The sequence below is a fragment of the Danio rerio genome, chromosome 23 (assembly GCF_049306965.1).
Source record: "Danio rerio strain Tuebingen ecotype United States chromosome 23, GRCz12tu, whole genome shotgun sequence".
Taxonomy (NCBI): Eukaryota; Metazoa; Chordata; class Actinopteri; order Cypriniformes; family Danionidae; genus Danio; species Danio rerio.
This window is the reverse complement of record NC_133198.1, coordinates 26,933,208-26,957,963: the sequence shown is the minus strand read 5'-3', so window position 1 is coordinate 26,957,963 and position 24,756 is coordinate 26,933,208. Positions and strand designations below refer to the sequence as shown.

At 36.5% G+C, this 24,756-nt stretch overlaps 2 protein-coding genes across 6 annotated transcripts in view; one reads left to right on the top strand and one right to left on the bottom strand.

Annotated features, from left to right (window-relative positions):
• The first annotated feature begins 6,919 nt into the window (after window positions 1-6,919).
• Window positions 6,920-18,349, top strand: rnf223 (ring finger protein 223). 2 transcript variants are annotated; one of them, XR_012398505.1, is made up of 3 exons: window positions 6,920-7,092; window positions 14,537-16,705; window positions 16,805-18,349. XR_012398505.1 is itself a non-coding variant. In XM_005162206.6 (2 exons), exon 2 carries the CDS (start codon window positions 14,589-14,591, stop codon window positions 15,237-15,239), a length of 651 nt encoding a protein of 216 aa, XP_005162263.1. In that variant the 5' UTR covers window positions 6,920-7,092; window positions 14,537-14,588; the 3' UTR covers window positions 15,240-18,349. The 2 variants fall into 2 exon arrangements, 1 of the variants encoding a protein (XP_005162263.1); XM_005162206.6 differs by having other exon boundaries at window positions 14,537-18,349.
• A 416-nt stretch (window positions 18,350-18,765) lies between these two features.
• Window positions 18,766-24,756, bottom strand: part of ptpn11b (protein tyrosine phosphatase non-receptor type 11b) — an 80,592-nt gene continuing 74,601 nt past the window's right edge. For 2 of the 4 annotated variants that reach the window (XM_073938181.1, XM_005162157.6), the window contains exon 16: window positions 21,360-23,171. The gene's annotated coding sequence lies outside the window, so the exon portion shown is untranslated. 4 annotated transcript variants of the gene reach the window in all.

The following is a 24,756-nucleotide window of genomic DNA, read 5'->3' as shown; positions in this document are numbered from 1 at the left end:
TGCGATAAAACTATTAAACACAACTTTTTATGATCCACTTCAAATGTTCACTGCAATATTCTTGAGCATTACTTAGATATACTTCATAATATGAACTTAAAATACTTATATTTTTGTTAGCGGGATGGTTGGAGAGTTGCTTGAATCTGTCTGTCAGAGCAGTGTCTGGTTTTACTCTTATGTTTAAAGGGCTTTGTCTTTCAGGGGTTTACAACAAAAACCATACAGTAACAACTTCATATTCAAAATATTTTTGTTTTGTTTTGAATTACTTAATGATTTGTGTGTGTGCATGTGTGAAAGAGAGAATGAACTGGAAGGTGTGTAAATGATTATGGGTGACCAAAGAATGTACACCTCATGCATTATTCAAAATGAAGGACATGAGATGAAGGATGCCTGCCCTGCAAGGATCCTTCAAATTGCGATGTCCTTCGACAGCTTCATGACATAAATGTTTAGTTTTGCAGCCTTAAAAAAAACGTGATCTCAAGAAAAAATTCTACTATACATTACACTTTATACCACATATCGATGACAAAGTGGCCAAAAATTTGATGTGGTGCTAAAATTATGTCTTAACCCAGAAGAACAATTTACCTGAAATTATCTTATGGGGTTTCATAATAGTATTTATGACCTTTTGAAGAAGTCTAAAAAAAGCCCTGACTACGAAGCATTCCTCAAAATGTGTTTTCAAATACAATAGGATTTAACTGGCTGAAATGTATAGAACAAAATAAGTTCATGTATTTATCCTAAATTGAAAAGTTTAGAAGGCAACATTTTCCTTTAAGGGGTGTTTATAATACTGTCATGAAACCTTTTTAATCACAACATGATGATAACTCTATTAAATTAATTAGATTTTATGTGGTTTATGTTTTATGTGGTTTTGATTGTTTTCGTTGTCAAGTTTTCTTGACAGATAGGTTGTGATTTATGTCAAAAGGCATCTCAAACAATGTAATTTTTGCCTTTAATAGGGCATAACTGAACGAAAGACACTTAATAATAGTTATCATAAGCAAGCATTTAATCTCATTCATATGCATGACGTATCATATCATGAAAGCTGTCATATGAACACCCATTTAAATAAAATTTTACCATTTTGGATAACACAAACTTGAGGTAAACAAACGTTTATGGCTTAATTGTCAATGAGACAAAAGAAAGTGCAAAGTGCATACTGTATAAAAAACCCAACATTTGCCATCTACTGTAACTTTGACCCTATAAGCTACTTTAATGAAAGCTTTTTGATGTCATCCAACTAAATTGTGTTTGTGTGTGTTCACGTTTATACTTGTATCTCAACAGAAACGCAAGGCATTGCAAATCCACAGAACCAAATTAACCCTAGAAAGGTTATATCGGTCTTCGTCTGCACACGTCGAGGGTGAAGCATTGTGTAGGTTTACACTGAAGACAAAAGCAGTTGTGCCTGTCCTCCGCTGTCAGGATATCAAGGGCATCTTAACGGAAATCTTGATTGCCGGCTGGAATTAGGTGTCGTTTGTGTGGTGTTTTGAGGCTGACAGCCGTTACCAGCGTTTCTAATTCAAACACACATAAGCAACTGGTATTCCACCTTTCCCAACAGTAATGTAGGCCTATTCCAATGACACAGGTGAAGGTGTGCTCCATATACTGTAACACTTTCATCTTATTCACTGAAACTTATTGAGGAAACAGAAAGCTTAACCTTGGACCCCTGGGAAATATTTGACAATTATAATTAATTTTGGTCAATAGTTGTGAAACTAGTCACTGGGAGAGGATATTTTCTCCTCATTAGTATAAGGGGTTTTGCTGAATGCTTTTTAATGTACTATTAAAAGAAATTAAAAATGTTCTAAATTTAATTTCCCCTTGTAAGACAGATTGTTTTGTAAAATTCCTTTTCTGAGCAAACAACAACAAACTAAAAACTGGCATTTTTAACACATTCCAGGAAACAGCCACTAAAATGTCATTATATGTAATATACACTCACCAGCCACTTTATTAGGTACACTTGTCCGACTGCTGGTTAATGCAAATTTCTAATTTGCCACATGGCAGCAACTCACTGCATTCAGGCATGTAGACATGGTCTAGCTGCAGTTCAAACTGAGCATCAGAATGGGGAAGAAAGGGGATTTAAGTGATTTTGAACGTTAAATGGTTGTTGGTGCCAGCTGGTCTGAGTTTTTTAGAAATTGAGAATGACACGAACAAGAAAAAAAAATTAAATATCCAGTAAGCGGCAGTTCTGTGGGCACAATGTCTTGTTGATGCCAGAGGTCAGAGGAGAAAAGCCAGACTGGTTTCAGTTTATAGAAAGGCAACAGTAACCCCAATAACTACTCAAAGTATGCAGAAGAGCATCTCTGAAAGCACAATACATCCAACCTTGAAGCAGATGGGAAGCAGCAGCAGAAGATCACACCAGGTGCCACTCCTGTCAGCCAAGAACAGGAAACTGAGACTACAATTCACACAGGCTCACCAAAATTGCACAATAGAAGATTTGTAAAATGTTGCCTGGTCTGATGAGTCTCGATTTCTGCTGTGACATTTGGATGGTAGGGTCAGAATTTGGTTTCAACAACATGAAAGCATGGATCCATCCTGCCTTGTATCAATGGTTCAGGCTGGTGGTGGTGGTGTAATGGTGTGGGGGATATTTTCTTGGCACACTTTGGGACCATTAGTTCCAATTGACACCACACAACCTGGGTATTGTTGCTGACCATGTCCATTCCTTTAGGACCAGAGTGTACCCATCTTCTGATGGCTACTTCCAGCACGATAACGCGCCATATCATAAAGCGCAAATCATCTCAGACTAGTTACTTGAACATGACAATGAGTTCACTGTACACAAATGGCCTCCACAGTCACCAGAACTCAATCCAATAGAGCATCTTTGGGATGTGGTGGAATGGGAGATTGTCATCATGGATGTGCAGCCGACAAATCTGTAGCAACTATGTGATGTTTTCATGTCAATATGGACCAAAATCTCTGAGGAATATTTCAAGTACCTTGTTGAATCTATGCCACGAAGGATTAAGGTGGTTCTGAAAGGAAAAGCGGGTTCTACACAGTTCTAGTAAGGTGTACTTAATAAAGTGGCCGGTGAGTGTACATACAAGCCGTTATACATGTTTTTAATATATGGAATTAGTTTTTTTATACACATTATTTAGGAACAATAACTTTTTTTTTGTTTTAATAAATATAATTAAGAATTGAACAAACGACTAAAAATCCCCTTCAAAGACATGAATTTAAAACCTTTTGGAGGGCTAGTTTCAGTGGTGTGATCTTACTAGTACAAATACTCCAGTGAAAGAATGATTTTCTCCCGTTAAAAGGGTTCTGATCTGGAGTCAGATCTGGAGTCAGAACAGCCTTTATTTAGCCCCATCAGTGTTTCACAGGTAATTGGGCAGACATTGTTGTGTGATCATGTGAGACGTTGAGCCAAGTATCGGCCACAAATTCCCCACATTCCTGCCGAATGAACTGCAGAGGAATGACAAGCAGCTCAGAGTGCACGACTTCATATTGACTATTGGGGATTAGGTTATAGTAGATGAGCAGATTACCATCAATTTGGCTCACTCCGAGTACTCTGTTGGCTTTGTCTGTTTACTTCCTCAACAGATCGACTTGCGGTATACAATGATGATGCATTGCTTGCTCTTTTAGAGATCTTTGGTCTATATTTGATTATTTTCATCTCATTTTCTATTAACTTCCTGCAAATGCTTCCTGATTGTGGATATTGTAGATTATTGTGTGGTAAAAATATAAACTTAACATTTGATTTTTGCTTTGTTTTGGAGTTACTCTTTAACCAGTAGAAGTTGCAGGAATTTTTGTGACAATTTCCAGCTTCTCATAATGTCATAAAAAGAGATTTACCCAAAGAATTACATTTAACAATGTATTATCAATTTTTACATCACTTCCTTAACACAATATTGGCAAAAGTGCAGTGGCGGATGACTGTAAAAGTCAATAATACTCTATCCTTCTCTGTTTAGTTAATGCTACAATTACAATCTCACAAGTAATCATTTCAAATAAAGAAAACTTTATAAGATTAAGTCATTATAATGAGGTTGTACACACACACACACACACACACACACACACACACACACACACACACACACACACACACACACACACACACACACACATGGTCTACGTAATATCTGTAAATTAGTAGTTTTTGTGGTTCAATGTTTTCTCATTTATTTATGTTTTTTTTAATTGCATTATGGGACCTTGATCTTTTCTTTTGATGCTGAAAGTGACTTTTCTTCACATTTTTAAAATCTTTTTTGATCGCATCAGCATCAAAGTGCACATCTGCAATAGTCACATTGCAAAGATATGCAATGTCCAGTCTGAATTATAGTTGACCAGGAGCTACAGAATTGTAATTGCAATTTTTAATTTTTTTTCTAATGGTGAAAACTAAACAAAATTTTTACTTGGTTTAAGAATTTGATTGATATTTGGACTAGAAACAAGACAAAAATAAAAGAGTATGTTTTTTTTTTTTTTTTAAGTGGGTATGATACGTAAAATGTTTAATAAAGTGGTTTCTAGTTATTTGGTGAACTTTTTTCAAATGGTGAGGCAACAGCATTCATATAGCACTAGGGGTTGGGATTTTTAATGTTTGTTTATTTAAATTTAGAAGTGTAGTGAGGAAAATAATGTTTTATATACAAGTACAATCATGTGAAACAAATGACCAAAATCATTCATTCATTCATTTTCTTTCGGCTTAGTCCCTTTATTAATCTGGGGTCACCACAGCGGAATGAACCGCCAACTTATCCAGCACATGTTTTACGCAGCGGATTCCCTTCCAGCTGCAACCCTTCACTGGGAAATGATCAAAATCGATCAAGAAAATAAAAGACTTGAGGATCAAAAGAAGGTTGTTTAATGAGGATAGTTAGTTTGCATGGTGGGAGATGATGGTTTTTGTATGTTATTGTATAGTGAATAAATTTGTTCCTGTTTGTGGAGGTACTGCAGCCATACTGTTTTTTAACAGCAAGGACCACAATGGAAACAAGCCCAGGCCTTTATTGTGTTTTTATCCTTGACGGTTTCACATTGCTCAGTATATATAAGTACACCCCTCACAAATCTCTCTTTTGAATTTAGATTTTTAATACAAAGCAATACAATTTTATATTTGTGCATAAACATTAGATTGTTCAGTACTGAAGCCAAATCTAACAAAATAATCTAACATACTGGTCCAAAAACAAGTACATCCAAATTTAATGAATTTAATTGTATTATCTTTCTATTTCTAAATATGTCTGGTGATTAAAATATTATTTTAATAAATATATCTGTTTAATAAATCTGTTTTTAAATGCACCAAAAGAGATTGCCTATATTCACTGAGAAATGGATAAAATATAATTTTTTTTTAAAAATGATCTGTACTCAGTTATGCTGATCACTGTATCTCAAAATATATGGGATACGTATGTTTTTGTACAGTTTGTCTAAAACCTGTCAAATAAAATTTGATTCAATTCAAAACAAAGAAAAGCATTTTGTTTTGCATTGTGATTATTCAATTTCTGTATCTGAATACTGTTAGACTACTCGTCAAATAGAGCTATTCAAACTATTTTCTGAAACTGTATTCATATCACAATATTTATCACAGAAAAATAAAATATCATATTGTTCCAAAATCATGCAGGCCTACTTTGAAGTAGCATATTTCTGTATTGGTGTCAAATTAAAGAACAAAAAACTACTTAGTCAACTAATAAAGTAACAAAGTAAATACTTTTTTTAAAGTAAAGTACTTTACAAAAAACCAATAACGTGCTTTTTCTGTTATTTTATGGATTTATTTCTATATTTTTTCAACAGACTTTATATAAAAGAGAAGATAGACCGCCGTCATTAGCAAGAGCCTAGCGTATAAACTTAATTGAAAATACTGGGGTAAAATTAATTTCCATATTTTAAAGACATGCCGTGGAAAAACATGCAATTGAATGCAGTGCTTCTTGTTTGGTCTGATACCCACTTTATATCATATCTCAGCCAGCCAGTGAATATTTCTTCAAAGAAATCAGATCTTAAATGTGGCGATTTTGTATGCGATGACAATTCACAGGAAGCCCTGGGGCTGGCTGACTGAAATGAAAAGTTGGTGTGCATATACTCCATTAAAGTGCTTTATTAAATAAATGTCCAAAAGCAAAATCCACAGAGCAGAGATTGGCTCATACATAACTGTAAAATAATGGAAAAACACATAAAACTGTAGTTATAACGTTTGCAGTGGATATATATATATATATATATATATATATATATATATATATATATATATATATATATATATATATATATATATATATATATATATATATATATATATATATATATATATATATACACACACACAAAGTGCCCTTGAATTAAGAAATTGTTCCCCATACTTGTACATTTTATATTTACAATTTGATTTGCTCTGTTCCCTCACTTTAGTACCCGATGGACATTATCCACCTCACTTTAATTTTGGAAATAAAGAAACAAATGACTAATTAGTGTTAACCCAAACATTGCTTGCTTGCAATGTTCAGTTTCAAACAAGTTTTTGTATTCCTGAAAGTTTGAACACAAAAAAGTGCACTTCCTTAGGGACTATAACATGCTTGTCAATGACTGCTGAAAGACAGAGAAAAAAGGAGGATGGGCAGATGAAAAGAATGGAAATGTTATATTGTGAATATGCTGTTCTTCATCTCAACCCTCCGCCTCCCCCCTCATCTCTGGCACTCCCTCAAGGCCGTGTTATTGTTCCTGCCTATCAGTGTCATTTCCACAGCCAGTGCTGAAAGAGAGTGGAGAAACAGAGGCAGGTGAGAGTGGACGAGAGACACCGAGGAGGAGCTCACCTGTGTGTTCAGCTCTGCTTTTAACAGAGGACATTACTCCATCAGGAGGACTGCTGACAGCTCCACACATGATAATCCACTGCTGTCCCTAGGCAGAAGAAGTGATGAGAAGATAAATAAGGAATCAGTGGAACAGGTAAGAACATGTGCTCTGTTTGTCTGCCACGTGTGCTGAGACTTGGGCTGATTTACAGAGCGGCAGCCGTTTGTAAACACAACTGAAGAAAAACTGGATGGCTTACTCAGTACCCACAGGGACAGACGTTTCTCACTTTAACTGCCTATTGTGTGATGGTAATCTTGATGGAGAAGCCTAGAGTAAGACATGCAATATCTGAAAAAGCGACCTCCAGATGTGCTGGAGAAGAAAGTAGAGTTAGTATTTCAATTTGTGGAGGTGTAAAAATAATAAGAATGATTGAATTATTCATTGGAAATTAAAACTAAATGATAAAGGTGAAGTTACTGCAAGTCCAAGTGGAGCACTTATACTTGGACAGGCTTCATACACATTTTCTTCTACTAAAATTTCATGACTTTTCCATGATTTATCCAAGACTTTCAAATAAATTTTTATGACCTAATGTTTCATGCAATGTCTACATATGCATGGTAAAAGAAAAACAATGCATGCGCCAAATTATTACAGCATATCGTACAACAAGCAACAATCTATTTAGGTTCAATTTATATTTATATCTATGTAAAATTGATTTAGATGCTTACACCGCACTAATAATGTGAGAGTATGCGATTGGCCAAGGACAGAAAAGAAGTAATTAAACTATATTCAAGTATACCGATATCTGTTTTCCATGACCTTTCCAAAATTGTGTGGGTTTTTCTGTTTTTCCAAAACTTTTCCAGGCCTGTATGAAATGCCATGTCAAAATTCCATGACTTTTCCAGGTTTTCCATATGAACCCCGCTTGGAGGTCTGTTCGAATGTTTGCAAAACACAACATAAATAGAGTTGATTAAATTTGGTAAACGTTGTTTTGATTGCCCCTTAAACAGATTTTCAACTGAATGTAAGTAACTTTGTTAATGCATGTGAACTTATACTGACCCTAACCATAACATAACATCTATATCACTGATATTCTAACACTGCTATAGTTAAGATATACAGTAGTTGTAGTTAGTTAACAGATAGTCTAAGGAGGAACATCAAATTATAGTGTAACAAAAATATACTTAAAAAACACAATATTAAGATATTACACTCTAAAAATGCATGTTACAACCAAAATTTGAAGCAAACAAACAAACAATGCACGCATTTGACCGAATTTGGGTTATAACAACCCAAATCATTTCCTCATTAATTCATTTTCTTTTCGTCCTTTTATTAATCCGGGGAATCCAGCTGGAAGGGCATCCGCTGAGTAAAACATATGCTGGATAAGTTGGCGGTTCATTCCACTGTGGAGATCCCTGATTAATAAAGGGAGTAAGCTGAATAGAAAATGAATGAATGAATGAATAAATGAATGAATAATCTAAATGTAAACATGGGGACATGTGCATGAGTACACTGTTAAAAGTACTGCTTGCCTTACATTTTAAGTTGAATTAAATTAACATTGAACTTATATTTTGTTAAACTGACATAAAGCAGCCCGCTTTTTTAATATAGACATTTGATATAGACCTATTTGAAAAATCACTCATACTGACTGCTAACTGATATCAGTATATTTTGCATCTACTTTAATTACTTTTATATTATTTTTGTTGACCTATTTACAATTTTTCAAACTGCCTCCTGACCAAACAAAATGCATATGGGTTTAAGAAGCGTCTGTTTTTGAATTCCTGAAATCCAAACACATGTGAATGTTGCAGCCGTTTATATGCAAATTAATTTGGACAGACCAAACCCTGGGCTGTCAATTTGTCTGCACTTAAAGGGACAGATCACCAAAGAAAAAAACAACAACTGAAATTCTGTCATCATTTACTGACCTTGTCCAAACTTGTATGAGTTTCTTTCATCTGCTGAACACAAAAGATCTTTGAAAGAATATTGGTGACCATATATACAGCTAACCAAAGCATGTTTTGTTCCTACAACACAAGTCAATACCTATACCATTAACAATGTTTATTCATGAACATTCTTCAAAGCATCTTTTTGTTAGAGATCAACAAAAGAATCTCATACAGGTTTGAGGGTATAATTTTTGGATGGTCTATCCTTTAAATGGTTTATGGCTATATGCACATGGATATTTAATTTTCAGCCAGGCAGCTCAAGGGCTTTCTATTACAAAATTGTCACATTTAAGATCTGATTTCTTTAAAAATCTGCGATTTTCACTGCCTGTTAGTTACGTGATATGAAGTGGGTCTCAGATCTGACAAGAAGCACTGCATTAAATTCTATTCTATTTCTATTTGAAATATTATTCTATTTCAAATTCTATGAAATTGAAAAACTCAAGAATTGTGTTGTCTCAGCGGATTATAATTAAGTAATGTGATGTAATGTAATGTAATGTAATGTGTATTTATATAGCGCATTTATTGTGTATGGCCATACACCCAAAGCGCTTCACAATCATGAGGGGGTCTCTCCACACCACCACCAGTGTGCAGCATCCACTTGGATGATGCAACGGCTGCCACAGGACAACGGCGCCAGTGCGCTCACCACACACCAGCTATTGGTGGAGTGGAGAGACAGTGATAGAGCCAATTCAGTGGACGGGGATGATTGGGAGGCCATGATCGTATTGGCCGATAGAGGGACTTTGGCCAGGACACCGGGGTTACACCCCTACTCTTTCACGAGAAGTGTCATGGGATTTTTAATGACCACAGAGAGTCAGGACCTCGGTTTAATGTCTCATCCGAAAGACGGCGCCCACTGACAGTGTAGTGTCCCCTTCACTTTTACTGGGGCATTAGGACTCACTTAGACCTCAGGTTGAGCGCCCCCTGCTGGCCTCACTAACACCACTTCCAACAGCTACCTAGTGTTCCCTAGTGGTCTCCCATCCAGGTACTAACCAGGCTCAGCCCTGCTTAGCTTTAGTGAGTAACCGGTCTTGGGCTGCAGGGTGATATGGCTGTGGCTTTGAACGAGTTCAAAAATGTTTTCTTGAGTGCCAAAAACCTAGTGGTAAGAGCGTCAACACACAGCACTGAGGTGCTCGTGGCGACCCGAGAACGATTGCCAGCTCAAGGTCCTTTGCCGATCCTTCCCCTATCTCTACTCCCCACACTTTACTGTCTCTAATCTCCACTGTCCTATTAATAAAGGTGAAAACCCTTAAAAAAATAAGTTAAATAAATAAATAAAACTTCAGCTGTGCATAGAGCCCATTCAGACTTGTGTACAGTCAGTGTTGCCAGATTGGGTAGATTTGCTTTGAATTTGCAGGTAAAAAATGTCATAGGTGAGTTGACAAAATTTAGGCAGCTTTGAAACGTAACTTTATAGGCAACTTATTCAACAAAACACAACTGTGTGCTCCAACTCCATTCAGTTAGTAGTGACCAGTGCTTAACGCAAACCGCGTGGGCCCACCCGCAAGAAGAGGTAAAGTAGTTGTATCAAAGTCTGACTCCCCAGAACAAATCCGACCTCCCTTCACGTACACATGCATTTTGTTCAAAGAACAATTGTTCAAAGAAATTTAAAACGCCAAATAGGACGAATTTATACCCGTTTCGAAAGTAAAACATACTCTAATAGTATAATCGACACAATATTAAGTGCAGTGTGTGGGTGAGAGGGGGGTAGTTTTTCCGATGTGATCTGGTTATGTTATGGTTCTGTGTGGAGTCAATCTAGGGCCACATACTTGCAAAATAAAACAAAGTTTTGCAAACAAAAAATAAAGTACAAAGCAAAAATAAATAAATAATTGCAAATCTCCAAAAATTGCAAGGCGAAAATTAATTTTTGATAAAAAATAAAATTTGCTAACAAAAATTAGAACTGCAAATAAAAATCAAACAGTGCAAAAACAATATTTGCAATAAAAACTATATATATTTGCAAAAAAAAACAAAAAACATTAAGCATTGCCTCATTTTGATTTGCTTTCAAATCAAAATGTGCATTGCAATATATAATTTTTTTAAATTGCAAATACTTTATTTTTTTGCAGTTTAATTTTCATTTGCAGTTTTTTGTTTGCAAATTTCATCTTTATTTCTCAAAACTTAATTTTCTCTTCGCAATTCTTAAATTTTGATAAAAATTCATTTTCACGTTGCGATTTTTGGACATTTGTATTTATTTATTTATGTTTGCTCAATACTTTTTTTTTTGTTTGCAAAACTTTCTTTTATTTTGCAAGATATGGTCTTAGATTGACTCCACAGTTCTGTGACTGCTGGTGTTGGTTGCTGTATGGTTAAACATTATGACAGTAACTAGGTTAATTTCTATCTTTCATTCATTCATTTTCTTGTCGGCTTAGTCCCTTTATTAATCCGGGGTCGCCACAGCAGAATGAACCGCCAACTTATCCAGCAAGTTTTTACGCAGCGGATGCCCTTCCAGCCGCAACCCATCTCTGGGAAATAATTTCTATCTCAATAAATTACATTTAAATAAAACATTAATCTAATATTTTAAGCATTTTTGTGCGTTTTGGCGAGTTTTGCGCTTTTGGGCTGGAAAAGTCAGCTAAGTCTGACAACACTATGTACAGCACTAAAAACAGTTTGTCCTAAATCAAATTAGCAAAGCTACTCTCAAACCCCTCCTTATCTTCCCTAATGGCTCGCGTTATCAAACAGATCCGAGTGTCGTGCGTAAGTTCAAGCGCAGGCTCTACTGCACACGGGCAAGGAGAACCAGGTCAAGAACTTACTGAGCAACACAGGCAGCGGAGTTAATGAATAACCATGAACTCGTGCGCTAACCGCGGTCAAACAGGCATGCGTTGAGGCGTAGATTGTGAAAGCAGATAAAACAGCAGTCGTACCGCAGGTGCTCTGGAGTCAGAGGGTTTCATGCAGTGCTGAGAGACTGGCTGCCTGGGCATCAGCCTGTTCTCCAGGAATGCCAAAGACCAATATAATGGAGAACAAACAGGAGCATTGTGCAGAGCAGGGATGGAGAAAGAAACACGCGCACACACACATGCACACATACAAACACAGGCCATCTGCTCTCAACCGAACCCCTGCCTCAACCTGTGCAGACACAAAACCACTTAAAAGTCAGGCTGAATTAAATGCATGTATTATTTAGCTCTGTTGTTTTCGAGAAATACTTCAGTGTTTGTATCATGGGCTGTAGAGTCACCTTGCTGATGAAATTATTCTGGTCTCCAAATGCCAGGACCAGTCGAGCGTTGACTTTTAGAGAGCCTGAAAGGGTTTCTGAAGGACAGTGCTGCTGACGTTGGCAGAAACAAGGACAACAAAGCACCCTGTGTTTTATGAATATTGTAAGCACGGGGGATTTTTTTTATGTGGTCTTGACCTTTACTACTGAACACCCTTAAAAATAGATTATGATTACAGTTTTTAGAGCTTAGTGCCATTTAGGGGGAACTACTGTATAAACATGACACAAATGATCAATGACTTTACCTTTTCTGTGCTTTTGCCATAATTGGTGGTTCATTCCACTGTGGCAACCCCTGATAAATTAGGGACTAGGTAGAAGGAAAGTGAGTGAGAACTTTTAACACTAGTATTTTAGGGCACTGGTTCTGAAAGTGGGGGTCCTCCCGAGGGGTCCTGTGGGGGGGGTATTAAACCATAAGCATTAACCATAGTTATTAAACCATAAGAATTACCATATTTTATTCATAACCTACTGAACCTACATAACCTATTGAGTAGTTTTCTCTGGAGTTGTAATTTAGTAAGTTGTTTTAAAAGTGTGTACTTTTACTTTCCCTTGAGTTCAGTTTTTAGTGCTGTATCAGTACTTTTACTCCACTACTGTCCTTAAACCTGCAGTCACTACTTTATTTTTCTTGTCTTTGTGTGATTCACAGAGAAGTAAAGAGGTAAATCGCATCATAATGAAATACCTCAAGACATGGGCAATTTATAATTGCAGCAAACCTTTACACACATTGACTAAGAGACTGTTTAGATGCATTTTGCCAATGAAAAATGACGGATGCTTACTGTATGAAGATCGAAATTGCCTTAAACACCCAGCAGGCAAAAGACACCAACATGACATCAGATTGAAGTTATACCCCAATGTCATGGGGATGTTGCATTTTGTTTGGAAATGAAAATCGGGTTGACGTCAGAACTCAACGTCGCCCACGTCAAACCTAAAATCAACCAAATATCAACGTTTAATGATGTTACAGCTTGACGTTGTGTGGACGTTACCACTATGATGTCTATCAGACGTTGGATTTTGGTTGCTATACATGACGAATAAATGGCAATTTCTGGTATCAAGATGACATTGGTTTGAGATGTTGGCTCGACGTTGGATTTTGGCCACTTTCTAACACAACCTAAAATCAACTACTGTAGATATCAACATCATTTGATGTTGTTATTGGACATAAAAATATTGTTGTCCTTATATGCTTACAATACATTGAATTTTGGTCCCTTGACATCACAACTTAAATCAAACCTTATATTAACGTCTTATGAAATTGTGTGCCTGCTGGGCAATAACTAAAAGCACTACAGAATGTTACGTTTACACACATCCACAAATGACATGTAAATGCATCAGCTTTTTACAGTGTATTACTTATTACTAACTACACTCCAAAGGGAAAAAAAAAAAAAAAAAAATATATATATATATATATATATACACACACACACACACACACACACACACACACACACACACACACACATTTATTTATTTATGCTTGTTCAAACTATTAATTTAAAATGAGTTGAAACAACATTCTTGAGTTTTTATTGGGACTTCTTAATTTTTTTTACGTTCAATCCACAGAAATTTGTTAAGTGTTAAGTTAACTTAATCGATTTGTATTGGGACAACATGAATGAATTATGTGGAACCCTGCATTTTTTTGTACTTTTGAATGTTCTACATTTCACTCATACTTTGAGTAATTTTTACAACAGATACTTTGCTACTTGCAGTACATTTTTAAGCAAGTAATGGTACTTTCACTTAAGTATCAGTTTCAGCACTCTTTCCACTACTGAAACCACGGTAAAATAGAAAACGTAATCTAATAAAATCAGTTAATAAATCAATTAAAATGCCACCAATAATCAGTAAAAACATTTATTTTGGTCTAAAACAAAAAACAAAAATGTCAATACTATATATGTACAGTAACAGTGAATGAACAGTACAAGCTCTTATGTAGAACTTTGTTTAGACCTGATGACCAGCTCAGAGTTCATTTGATTAAAGGGCAAAAAGTCAAATAAATGCTGTTGACCTATTTTCTTGCTCAGCTTGTTCTACATACATTTCTGTTTGCACAGTAATTTCCATACAAATGCGTATTCTCAATACTGTCCGCACACATAAATCAACTGGCTGTAAATATTAACTTCATAACCTGTGCCCTAGATTTTCTCTATAGAGCCTATGAATAAACCTAAAGGTGATTTTGAAGTGTTTGTCTTTCATGTTCCAGTAAATCCACGTGAGGCAGTCAGTGGAGGAGTGGAGGACTATATTCCTGCGAGATGGAGCCGAGTCCAATGGTGTGGCACACTCAGGTGGTCCCGCTGGAAACAGAGCTGGAGAAGGTGAGCTCTCATCCCGAGTGCTCCATCTGCTTCAACACCTACGACAATGTCTTCAAAACGCCAAAACAGTTGGACTGCACCCACACATTCTGCCTTGAATGCCTTTCCCGGATCATGACCACCTCCATGGACCCTCAAAACTCAAAAATCCCCTGCCCCTTCTGCCGCCAACCGACCACCATCCCAAAAAAGGGGCCGCCGGCTTTGACCACCAGCCAGGAGGTTCTATGTCGCCTGCCCATCCACCAGCAGCACGAAGAGCCTGTATGGCTGGACGGGGAGAGGCTCTGTTACCAACGGCCAATAGAAATGCCAGGAGTACCAGCATTCTGCATTTGTGTGGATATTGGGGCTAGTGGCCATAGTGGTGTGTCTTCTTCCCAGACTCGTCCGAGGCTCAGTCTGATGGAAAGGATGATGGACTGGAAACGTTTGCTAATTTTTATATTCCTCATGGTGCTGCTTTTGGGGATTGTTTTGTGGCCCCTGCAGTGCATCGTCACAACGGGCTCCTTGCGTTGCTCGCCCCAGAACATGCATATGTCTACTACTACCGCTTCTACAACCACAGTCACAATGTTGTTGTAAGTTAGACTGCAAAATTAAGATGATTGGTATCCGTTTACATCCATTCTTGCAAAGACTGTTGGGTGATGAAAGATTTAGAGTGAGCTGCAGGACGGCAGAGCTGCATCAGTATCTTATAGGACATTTTAATAAGAGCCAAAATCTATAGCCAGTGCAGATGAGAAAGCTGACTGATGACTGTAAGCCTACAATGATCAAAACTACATTTATATTAAACAAGTTTAATAAAGGGCAATTCATCGACAGATGCCGACCAAAGTTAACAGACATTTCAGGTCTGATCAGTGTTTTGGTGGTGCTGGTACTGTAACCTGGTTGTTATCTCTGCTGGGCTGGTTCAGACAGTCTAGCGCAGTGGTTCTCAAACAGGCTTTCTTCTAGTGGTATGTGGAGGAATAACTAAATAATTAAAGTAAAAATGTACATACTTTTAACCATTTAATGTGTTCGATAACATCGATGTGATCAGTCAATTGATTTTAATAGGCTAAACCTTTTATTTTATTTTCAATTTACTAAAGTTTGTTATGTATTCTATCATTTGAAGCTAATTTCCTCCCTATATTGTGATGGTTGTTGGGGGCATATTCCGTATTTTTATATCCTAATGTTAACAGGTATAATTTAATCACTTGCTTTTCTGACACACAAAGCCTACTCTAATGCACAGTAGGCAGATCTAAATTCTAATTTTAATATGTAAATCCAATTCATTTATTTAAAATACAAGTTATTGTTTAGATTTCACAGATATACAAATAAGTCATATCTAGATGCAAGATATTTTTCAAAATTTATCAAAAAGAGTTTATATATGAATAGGATGACAAATAGCCTGAGGTTCAAGGAACATTTGCAGGTTTTAATGAATAGGCTATTATAGGATAATACTTTACATTTAAGTACAGCAGTTTTATTTTTACTTTTTAAGAACAGTGCCATAATAAATATTCATTATAATAGTAAGAATTAATCTGCCACGTTTTTGAACTGTGCAGAGCTTTACCTGCTTAATTAGGCCTACTAAACTACTGTATTGTGGATGTGGATGTCTGTTACATTTTCAGTTTATAGGAATTATGGTGGTACTTGAAGAAACTTAATTTTTTTCTGAGGTGGTATTTGGATAAAAAAGTTTAAGAACCACTGCTCTAGCATGTACTGGCCTGAAAGGGATTGTTCGGTTAGAAATGAATATTTGCTCCTAATTTACTCATCCTAATGCCATCCAAAATGGTCCTTGGTGATTTGCAAAATGCAAGTGAACAACTACTTGCCCTTCAAGAGTAGAAAACACATATGGGCAAAATTGAATTAATACCTGTGGATCCTGATGACACATTAAGGTCTTAACATCAACATATTAATGTATTGTAAGGAGAAACTTTGCATAATTTACAATAGTTAAACCTTTAATCAACAGTTTGAAAAACAGCATATTTCATAAATGCCACCTCCGGTGGACAGTAGCAGACTCTGAAATGTGATGCAGATCCAGAGTTCCACATGAGGTTATTAATTAGCAATAAGAATAAATATTACAAACATAAACATTAAGTGAGCAGGTTACACTATAACCCTGTGTCTTAACAACAGGCTATGTGATGAGATTTGCAGTAACAAGCAATTTGGCTGTTTGCATAAGACGAAACACCACAGAAATTTAAATACAGCCATTCAGAAGCACAGAATAAGGTTTATAATGTAATTAATACATATTAAACATTATTAAATGTACATGCTGAATCCCTGATACAGTATGTGTTGGTTTGCATTATTCACAGTTCTAAAGTTTAATTTCAAACTGTTTATTTTATTTTTAAGATCTGAGGTGAACTATCTGCTGCTGCTTTCAGTAGTATGGCAATTAATGTCATGTAAAATGGCATTCACATTATTCGCATTTCACACTGAATAAAGCACATGAGGTGTACCTGAGGTGATCACTGCCCGTTGTTCAACTGCAAGAAATAGAAACCATTTCTAATACATCAATTCAAGGTGTTGGTTAGAACAAAAACTTATTTAATATGGAGAATATTCTTTCTATCGCGTACCGTTACTTTTAGTTAGAACATGATTTTACGGAGACCCGGAAGGGACGTGATGGTGGGGAAAAAAATGGGTGAAAGAAAAAAACTTTAGTGGGAGAAAAAAAAAATGGGTGGGAGATAAAAAAAACCTGTGATTAGAAAATATATATGTTTTTGCGTTCCCTCTCAAAGATGTTTTGCGATATCTCTCAAAGATCAACCCCCCACCATCACAATCCTTTCGGGTCTCTGTACGATTTAAATCAACCTTTAGGCTCGATTGTTTAGGCTTGCTCTTGCGCTTGTTTGGATCCAAAAATGCAATACCTAGTTCAACCACTGGGGGTGAAACTTACAAATATTTATTTCTCAGTGAACCACAGTATTGTGCAGAAGTCTTAGTTCACTCAGATTGGGGGTGTTTCAGCAAAGTTTTAATGATGATCCATTTTTATGCTTTGATCTCTTCATTGGGATACAAACAGAAAGGATGCTAAATATGGGCACAAAAAACCCACAAAGTTTTTTAGAACAAAATATCTGCCAGAAGCATTTCACACTCTTCTTAAACTCTTATGAAAAGACTGTTCTGATGTTATCCATGCTTTTTTTCCGCACCTCCCCTCTTTTATTTATTTATTTCTCTTTCCAGATAGTCCCATTAAACTGCCTTTATAATGTTCAGTTCTTGAATCTGTGGAGGCCAGTTTATGACACCAGTGTTTAATCAGCTGATTTTCTTTCCAATAATGATTTCACAGATAATTAAACATGGTCATTATAGCATTGCTAAATCTGTGCCTATAGTCATTACATCACTATCATAAACGTGAGGGAAATGTGAATGGAGAACTTTATTGTCTTCACACAAGAATCCTGATTATGTAGATTCCTGTTGAAACATCTGTATTTTGCCCGCAAAACTTCAATGATATGATGGCAACTTGATGAAAAGACAAAAACTACAAAATTTTTTACTTGTACATTTGTGTGTATATTTTATTTTATCACATTCTATGAAATGTATTTTGTTTACGAAAAATAAATGTGCAAGTGGCACAATGAAGTTCAATCAAATGGTGTCTTGGAATGTTTATCAGTTTCAGTAGGTGCAATATTTATGCTCTAACTGACTCAGGTCGGCGGACAAAAGGAAAAGAAAGGCAAACAGATTCACGTGGCCATAATTTATCACTTCCTGCTCAGGAACGGTTAAACGAACACACCCTACAGAATAACCGTCGGAAACCTAAGCCCTGCAGCGACGGGTCCTGTAAAACACTCACACCCACATAAACCAATCCATTGTGTGTGTTTTGCAGGAACAAATTTTCAGCTTCCTAGTTCCAGGGGTTTTCATCAAAAAACCAACGTCAAGCTGTTTATTATTAAACCGTAATGACAGAAGGAATGTATGAAGAGGCAAGGAAACCAAATCTAGGTCAGCAACTGTTTGCTTGTGCAAGGTGAAATGAGGAGTCAAATGCAATTAGTTGAAAGTTCCCAGTGTATGTTTATTAATCAATAACTAATCGCATATTGTCATTTGAGACGCAAGTCATTACATGAGCCGTATTTTCCAGGGCAGAAGGCATTTTAGGCTGAATCAGTGCAAGAGGGAACACAGTCTTTACCACACGAGGACAGTCAACACGACACGATTCAGATCAAACCAACTGAGATTAAAAAAACCACCAACAGAGTATTCAAGTAAAGTAAAGAGAAGACAAATTATGATAAAGCAAGCAGATGTAGCTTCATAACTGTTGATGTTTTGTATAATAATAATAATAATAATAATGGTGACAAATCATTCTAAAATAAGATGCTAAACATCTGTGAATATTTCCATCACTGTTTAACATTCAAATCAAATGTACAATTTACAACAAATCAATAACTGACCAAGAAAAAGAAAGTTCTATAAACGTAAAACACCACACTGATGGCAAATCAACACATAAGACGAAAATCAAAATTAAAATATACACCTCTGAACAACATTCTGGCAGACACAACACTTTGCAGCAGTTTGAACTGAATTTCAAGTCTTAATATGTCAGTCAATTTTCAACCTTTCACAGAGGCAAAATCAAAACAAACAAACAGTAGAGCATTGCTCTCCCACGAGCATGTACAGAAATCACATTTAAAGTCACTCAGTCATTCCACAATGATTATCATATGCAGTGAAATTGCTTTTACGTTTGCGGATGGTTAAAGGTTTTAAACTTCCAAGTGCAAAAAAATTTACCTGGGCCTCCTTCTGAACACGTACTTTAGTTTTTCAGCACATGACATCACAGATCCCATCATGTGGCTCAAACTAACACCACTTTCACAGTCAGACGCTGTGGTTTAATCACATACATCATATCCTGCTTCATCTCTAAGCCCACACACACTCTCTCACACACACACACACACACACACACACACACACACACACACACACACACACACACACACACACACACACACACACACACACACACACAAACACACACACACACACACAGCTGTTCAAAAGATTTGAGTTTGAATGAGGTCTGTCTGTTATTCTCACTACGATGGCATTTATTTGAAAAAAAAAAGTGTTTTATGTGGAATACTATTTACAATTAAATTGTTAAGTTAAAATAGTATTTATCCTCATCATGTTAAAGTCTAATTTGATTACATGATCCTTCCAAATCATTCCTAAATAATTATATACTTATTCATTTATATTCCTTTGGCTAAGTCCCTTTATTCATCAGGGGTCACCATAGTGGAATGAACCGTTAACTTGTGTTTTATACAGTGGATGCCCTTCCAGCTGCAAACCAGTACTGGGAAACACCCATACACTCTTACATGCACTACGGCTAATTTAGCTTCTTCAATTCACCTATAGCGCATGTCTTTGGGGCGGAACCGGAGCACCCAGAGGCAACCCACTCAAACACTGGGAGAACAGGCAAACTCAACTGGTACTCGTTGTTCTGGACGATCTCATGTACTAATTGCAAGTGTTTGTGTTAGTTGGAGACGAGCAAAATATTTGAATGTGCTTGCATGTGTTTTTTTGCATGTGTTTAGGCCTTTTTACACACAAGAACTGAAGGTTCTGTGTTTTTAAAAATATTGCAAATTCACTAAAACCTGGCTGGAAATGTTACACAAATAAAACATTTTTTTTAAATTAATTTTTAATAATACAACTTGTTGTAAAATACTTATTGCTATAAACAGTAGTTTATAGGTCTATTTCCATTTATTAAAGAAGTAATGGATTTATGTGTGCATTTTAACTTCTTATGCATCAAATATGCACTCCTAACTTTTTCTTCATTGAGATACGTTGAAATCTTCTTCCATCATTTGCAGTGTTTTCAAACTACATTGTTTGTCATTTTTCTCACCATTTGTTTAATGTTTTATCTTTTTTCTGTGAAGCTGCTTCTGACCATGAAATGTGCACATCTAAATGGCTAAAAGAGACACATTTAAGGTATTTTATGCAACATCCTTAATTTATTTTCTGAGGCAAGGAGAGATCTCCACTTAAGTATTATACTTAGGGTAAAAATGTTCTTAATGCACTATAAAGCTTGCAGCATCAGAATTGGTTCCAGCCAATCCCCATGACAAAGAATCGGCACTTGGTATGCTGATCGGAGCACATCCTCGTTTATTATTCTTTTATTTCTGAAAAAATAAAAATAAATAAATAAAATAAAGAAATATATATTACATATATATGTTTTTGTCAGTTGGCATTTCTGTGTAGAGTTTGCATGTTCTCCCTGTGTTCGCGTGGATTTTCTCCGGGTGCTCCGGGTATCCCCCACAAGTCCAAAAGACACATGGAACAGGCGAATTGGGTAAGCTGAATTTTCCAAAGTGTATGTGTGTGAATCATATGGATGTTTCCCAGTAATGGGTTGGAGCTGGATGGGCATCCGCTGGATAAAACATGTACTGGATAAGTAGGCGGTTCATTCCGCTGTGGCGCTGTGATGAGATTAATAAAGGGACTAAGCCAAAAAGAAAATGAATGAATGAATGAATATATGTTTCTACTTGTCATCAGAATGCTTCTTGATTTAAGAATTTGTAGTTATTTGGACTAAAAAACAAAACAAAAACTAAAAAGTAAGAAAAGCCTTTTTGCACTGTAGATATCATAGAAGCATAGGATCTTACAAAACCATTGAGTGTATAATTATATTTAATTTATACACTTATATCACCCATAAACAAACCAATGTGTAGCTTATTTTTATGTAAACCTTTTTTAGGATTATTTGAGCTACAAAATGTTCAAATGAAAATAATTTATTTAAAAAAAAAACATTTGTAGTTCTAAAGATGAACTTTATAATCACTTTTATGCATCCACGCCGAATACAGTTTAATTCATTTAAAAAACATAACAATATATCATATACCGACCCCATACTTTTGAACAGTAGTGTGTGTGTGTGTGTGTATATATAACATCTTATGACATCACTGCTGACCCAATAATAGCCTGGATGTCTGGATTACGGCCATCTTTTAAATTACTTTTTTTTTTTTTGCTCAACACAAATCTACTCTTTAATCTTCGCCGAGGGCCATCTGGCCTGCCTCATTTTTAGCTGTAGTCTCTACCGAAATCCTGTTCACGTCAATGGCTCAGCTGACATCCTGACATTTGCCCCTCCTTTGTAAATGTCTAGTAATACCACGTTTTCATTTTACGTTATTTCATTCAAAGGCCTCCTCAGTGCAATCACAATCCCCTATTGACGTAAAAAAAAGCTTTAACGGGCTATTTATAACACTGCAATACACACATACCCTGTTGACATGTGATAAAAGAGCTTAATGAGTCTCCTCAGAGGAAATGTGGAATAATACAGTCAAAGACATAAAAAGAAATGCATTACATAAAAAACGCCAGGCCCAGATTTCATAATCACATTCACAAACATCACCACAGAAAATAAAACTGCTCTAAAGGAATCATAGTTGCAAACGAAATGACTATTAACAAAACAAAAATGAATCTAAAAAAAGGCTCACCTGATGTTTTCAGAACAAATCAAGCCTATTCACAGAGGGAGGAGCTTACTGATGAAGAGGCAGCCTGATTGGTTGATAAGCCTTTGATTGACAGTAGCACTTGACTGTTGGTTAGCCTAGAGGTAATGCTCAATAAAACAGCATCAAAAGCACAAGCTTTCACAAGTATGACGTACAGGCTGCTAATTGGCACATACTGTAAATATTCTACCAAACTGTACCGAATCAGTCCATTTAAAAAACACCTACTTACAGGGTATCCAATACATTGGTCGATGTCTGACCAATCAACTCCCCTGAAAAGAAAACCAGGATTCTTGAGGCTCAGGAAGTGTACTTTTCTTCTTAAAACAACCGCAAGCATCATTAAGCAGAGCGCGAATGACTGCTGCTTGCGAGATACTGAGATATATAAATATTAAAGGTCTTTGGTTACGGTAGACGACATCCAGTAGACAAAGCAAGGTCTTGGAAAGAGCCGTAGACAGCATGGAAAGAGCGTAGCTTCATCCAAAGTTACGTCGCTGAGTGTAAATATTCATATTTCATATATACTTCACACATATACAAACCATCATGTAGCTTAGTGCAGGCTTGCTAGACTAGAAGTGGGGAGAGAAAGCACCGAGAGACACACATCCATAGCGGGAACAATTTCGGCTGCTGATCAGGCACTTAGTTTTGGAGTGTGGTTTTTCAGTCAGGAAATGAGCTGTTGGAGATCTCTGTAAACCTCCAGCCAAAACAGCGTCACCTCAGGGTTGGTGCTGCTGGTCCCCCACCCCCCAGTGGCTTGATCCAGTGTCGTTCCATGATCTAGTGCTTCTGAACAGCATCTCTGCTGGAACTGGACAGAAAAGAACAGAGTATTTAGAGACGCATTAGGAGGCACTTTCACACATGTAAAGGTTCCTTTGCAAGTGTGATGTGTTAGTTCAGGCAGTGGAGTGATTATCTGCTGTATGTACAGTGCATTGGTTGCTATAGTGATGATGTAGGCGTCAGTGAGATGCCAAATGGTATTATTCTACAAGGCCAAGCTGTCTGTATAGAGAGAGAAGGAAAATGTTATGTTTAGGGAATACATCACCTTCTTAATAAGATTTTAGGATTTTTTTTTCTGTTTAAAAAGAACTAAACTAGAGGTCTGCATTAGTCACGGGACCCGACCAGATTTTTTTCGGTGCAGGAATAAATTTCAGAATAAAACATGGTAGCGGTTGGTATTTACTCGATTTAATTTGAATAGGAGCGGGTGGTCTAACAATATAGCGTTCCGTTCTGAGATATATAGAGAGAGAACGAGTGATCAAGAGAGAAAGCATGCATTCGCCGTGGTGCTGTACTGTGTGTGAATGAGAGCGAGAGAGAGAGTGCACATCTGCCCATGTGCTGTGTGTGTGAATGAGAGAGAGCGCCCGTCCGCCATGGTGCTGTGTGTCGCTTGTTATAGGCTGTCTGGACTCTAGGATCCAGCTGGGTGTTTTTTTGGGAGGCCTATTTAATCGCTATACATTTTATATTCTTTCTTGGCCCAATATGTACCTGCTATGTATATAGAATATTGCTATTATGAAATATAAAACACAATCGTTAGTTGGAAAATATATTGAGTGGATATGTTAGTAAGTCTGACTTTGAAAGAGTCTGTGCCCCACCAGCCACAAACCACTAATGTCTCATCACAAAGAGGCAAAACTGACATTTAGCCTACAATCCTTGCACAACCTACACTTTTATCTGTTATCTCTCTCTCTTTTGATAGTACCCAATTTTAACATAAAATTAGCGGGAACGGTCAGGTCAGGTAGAAAACGGTGCATGTCAGGCAGCAGGTGAACAAAGACTGAATCTACAGCGAGTCAGGTGCGGAATAAAACCTGGCGGGAGCGAAACTGAAAATTCTGTCTCGCGCCGATCTCTAATCTAAACCAAGAGTGCCCAAACTTTTTCATATGAAGAAAAAACAAATATCATTGATAAAAGTGGGCCAAAGAAAAAAATACCAAACTTTTACATTAAAGTTGCCATGAGTAATTTCCTAATTTATTTAATAACATTTTTAAATAAACAAAAAAAGTACTTCATATTTTGTTAACTAATGCAGTATACATTTTTTTAAATAATTAATGATGAAAACTTTTTGCAATAAAAACATAAACAATCACATTTATAACACAAGGAAGTTCAATGCTGAACACACTAGTCAAGCAGAACCTGCCTTTGCCTTGATTTGCTCACCAAAGTCCTCTATGCGTTTCGGTGACAGTATGTACATTTTGAAGTAAATCGGATTAAATGACACCATTTGAATTGAAACATTTAATTTCAGTTACCATCCTCATCATTCTCCATCTCTTCTCAGATGGGATGGCCGGCCAAATCAAAGGTTACTATGGGCCAGCTTCGGCCCAAGGCCAATAGTTTGGGTA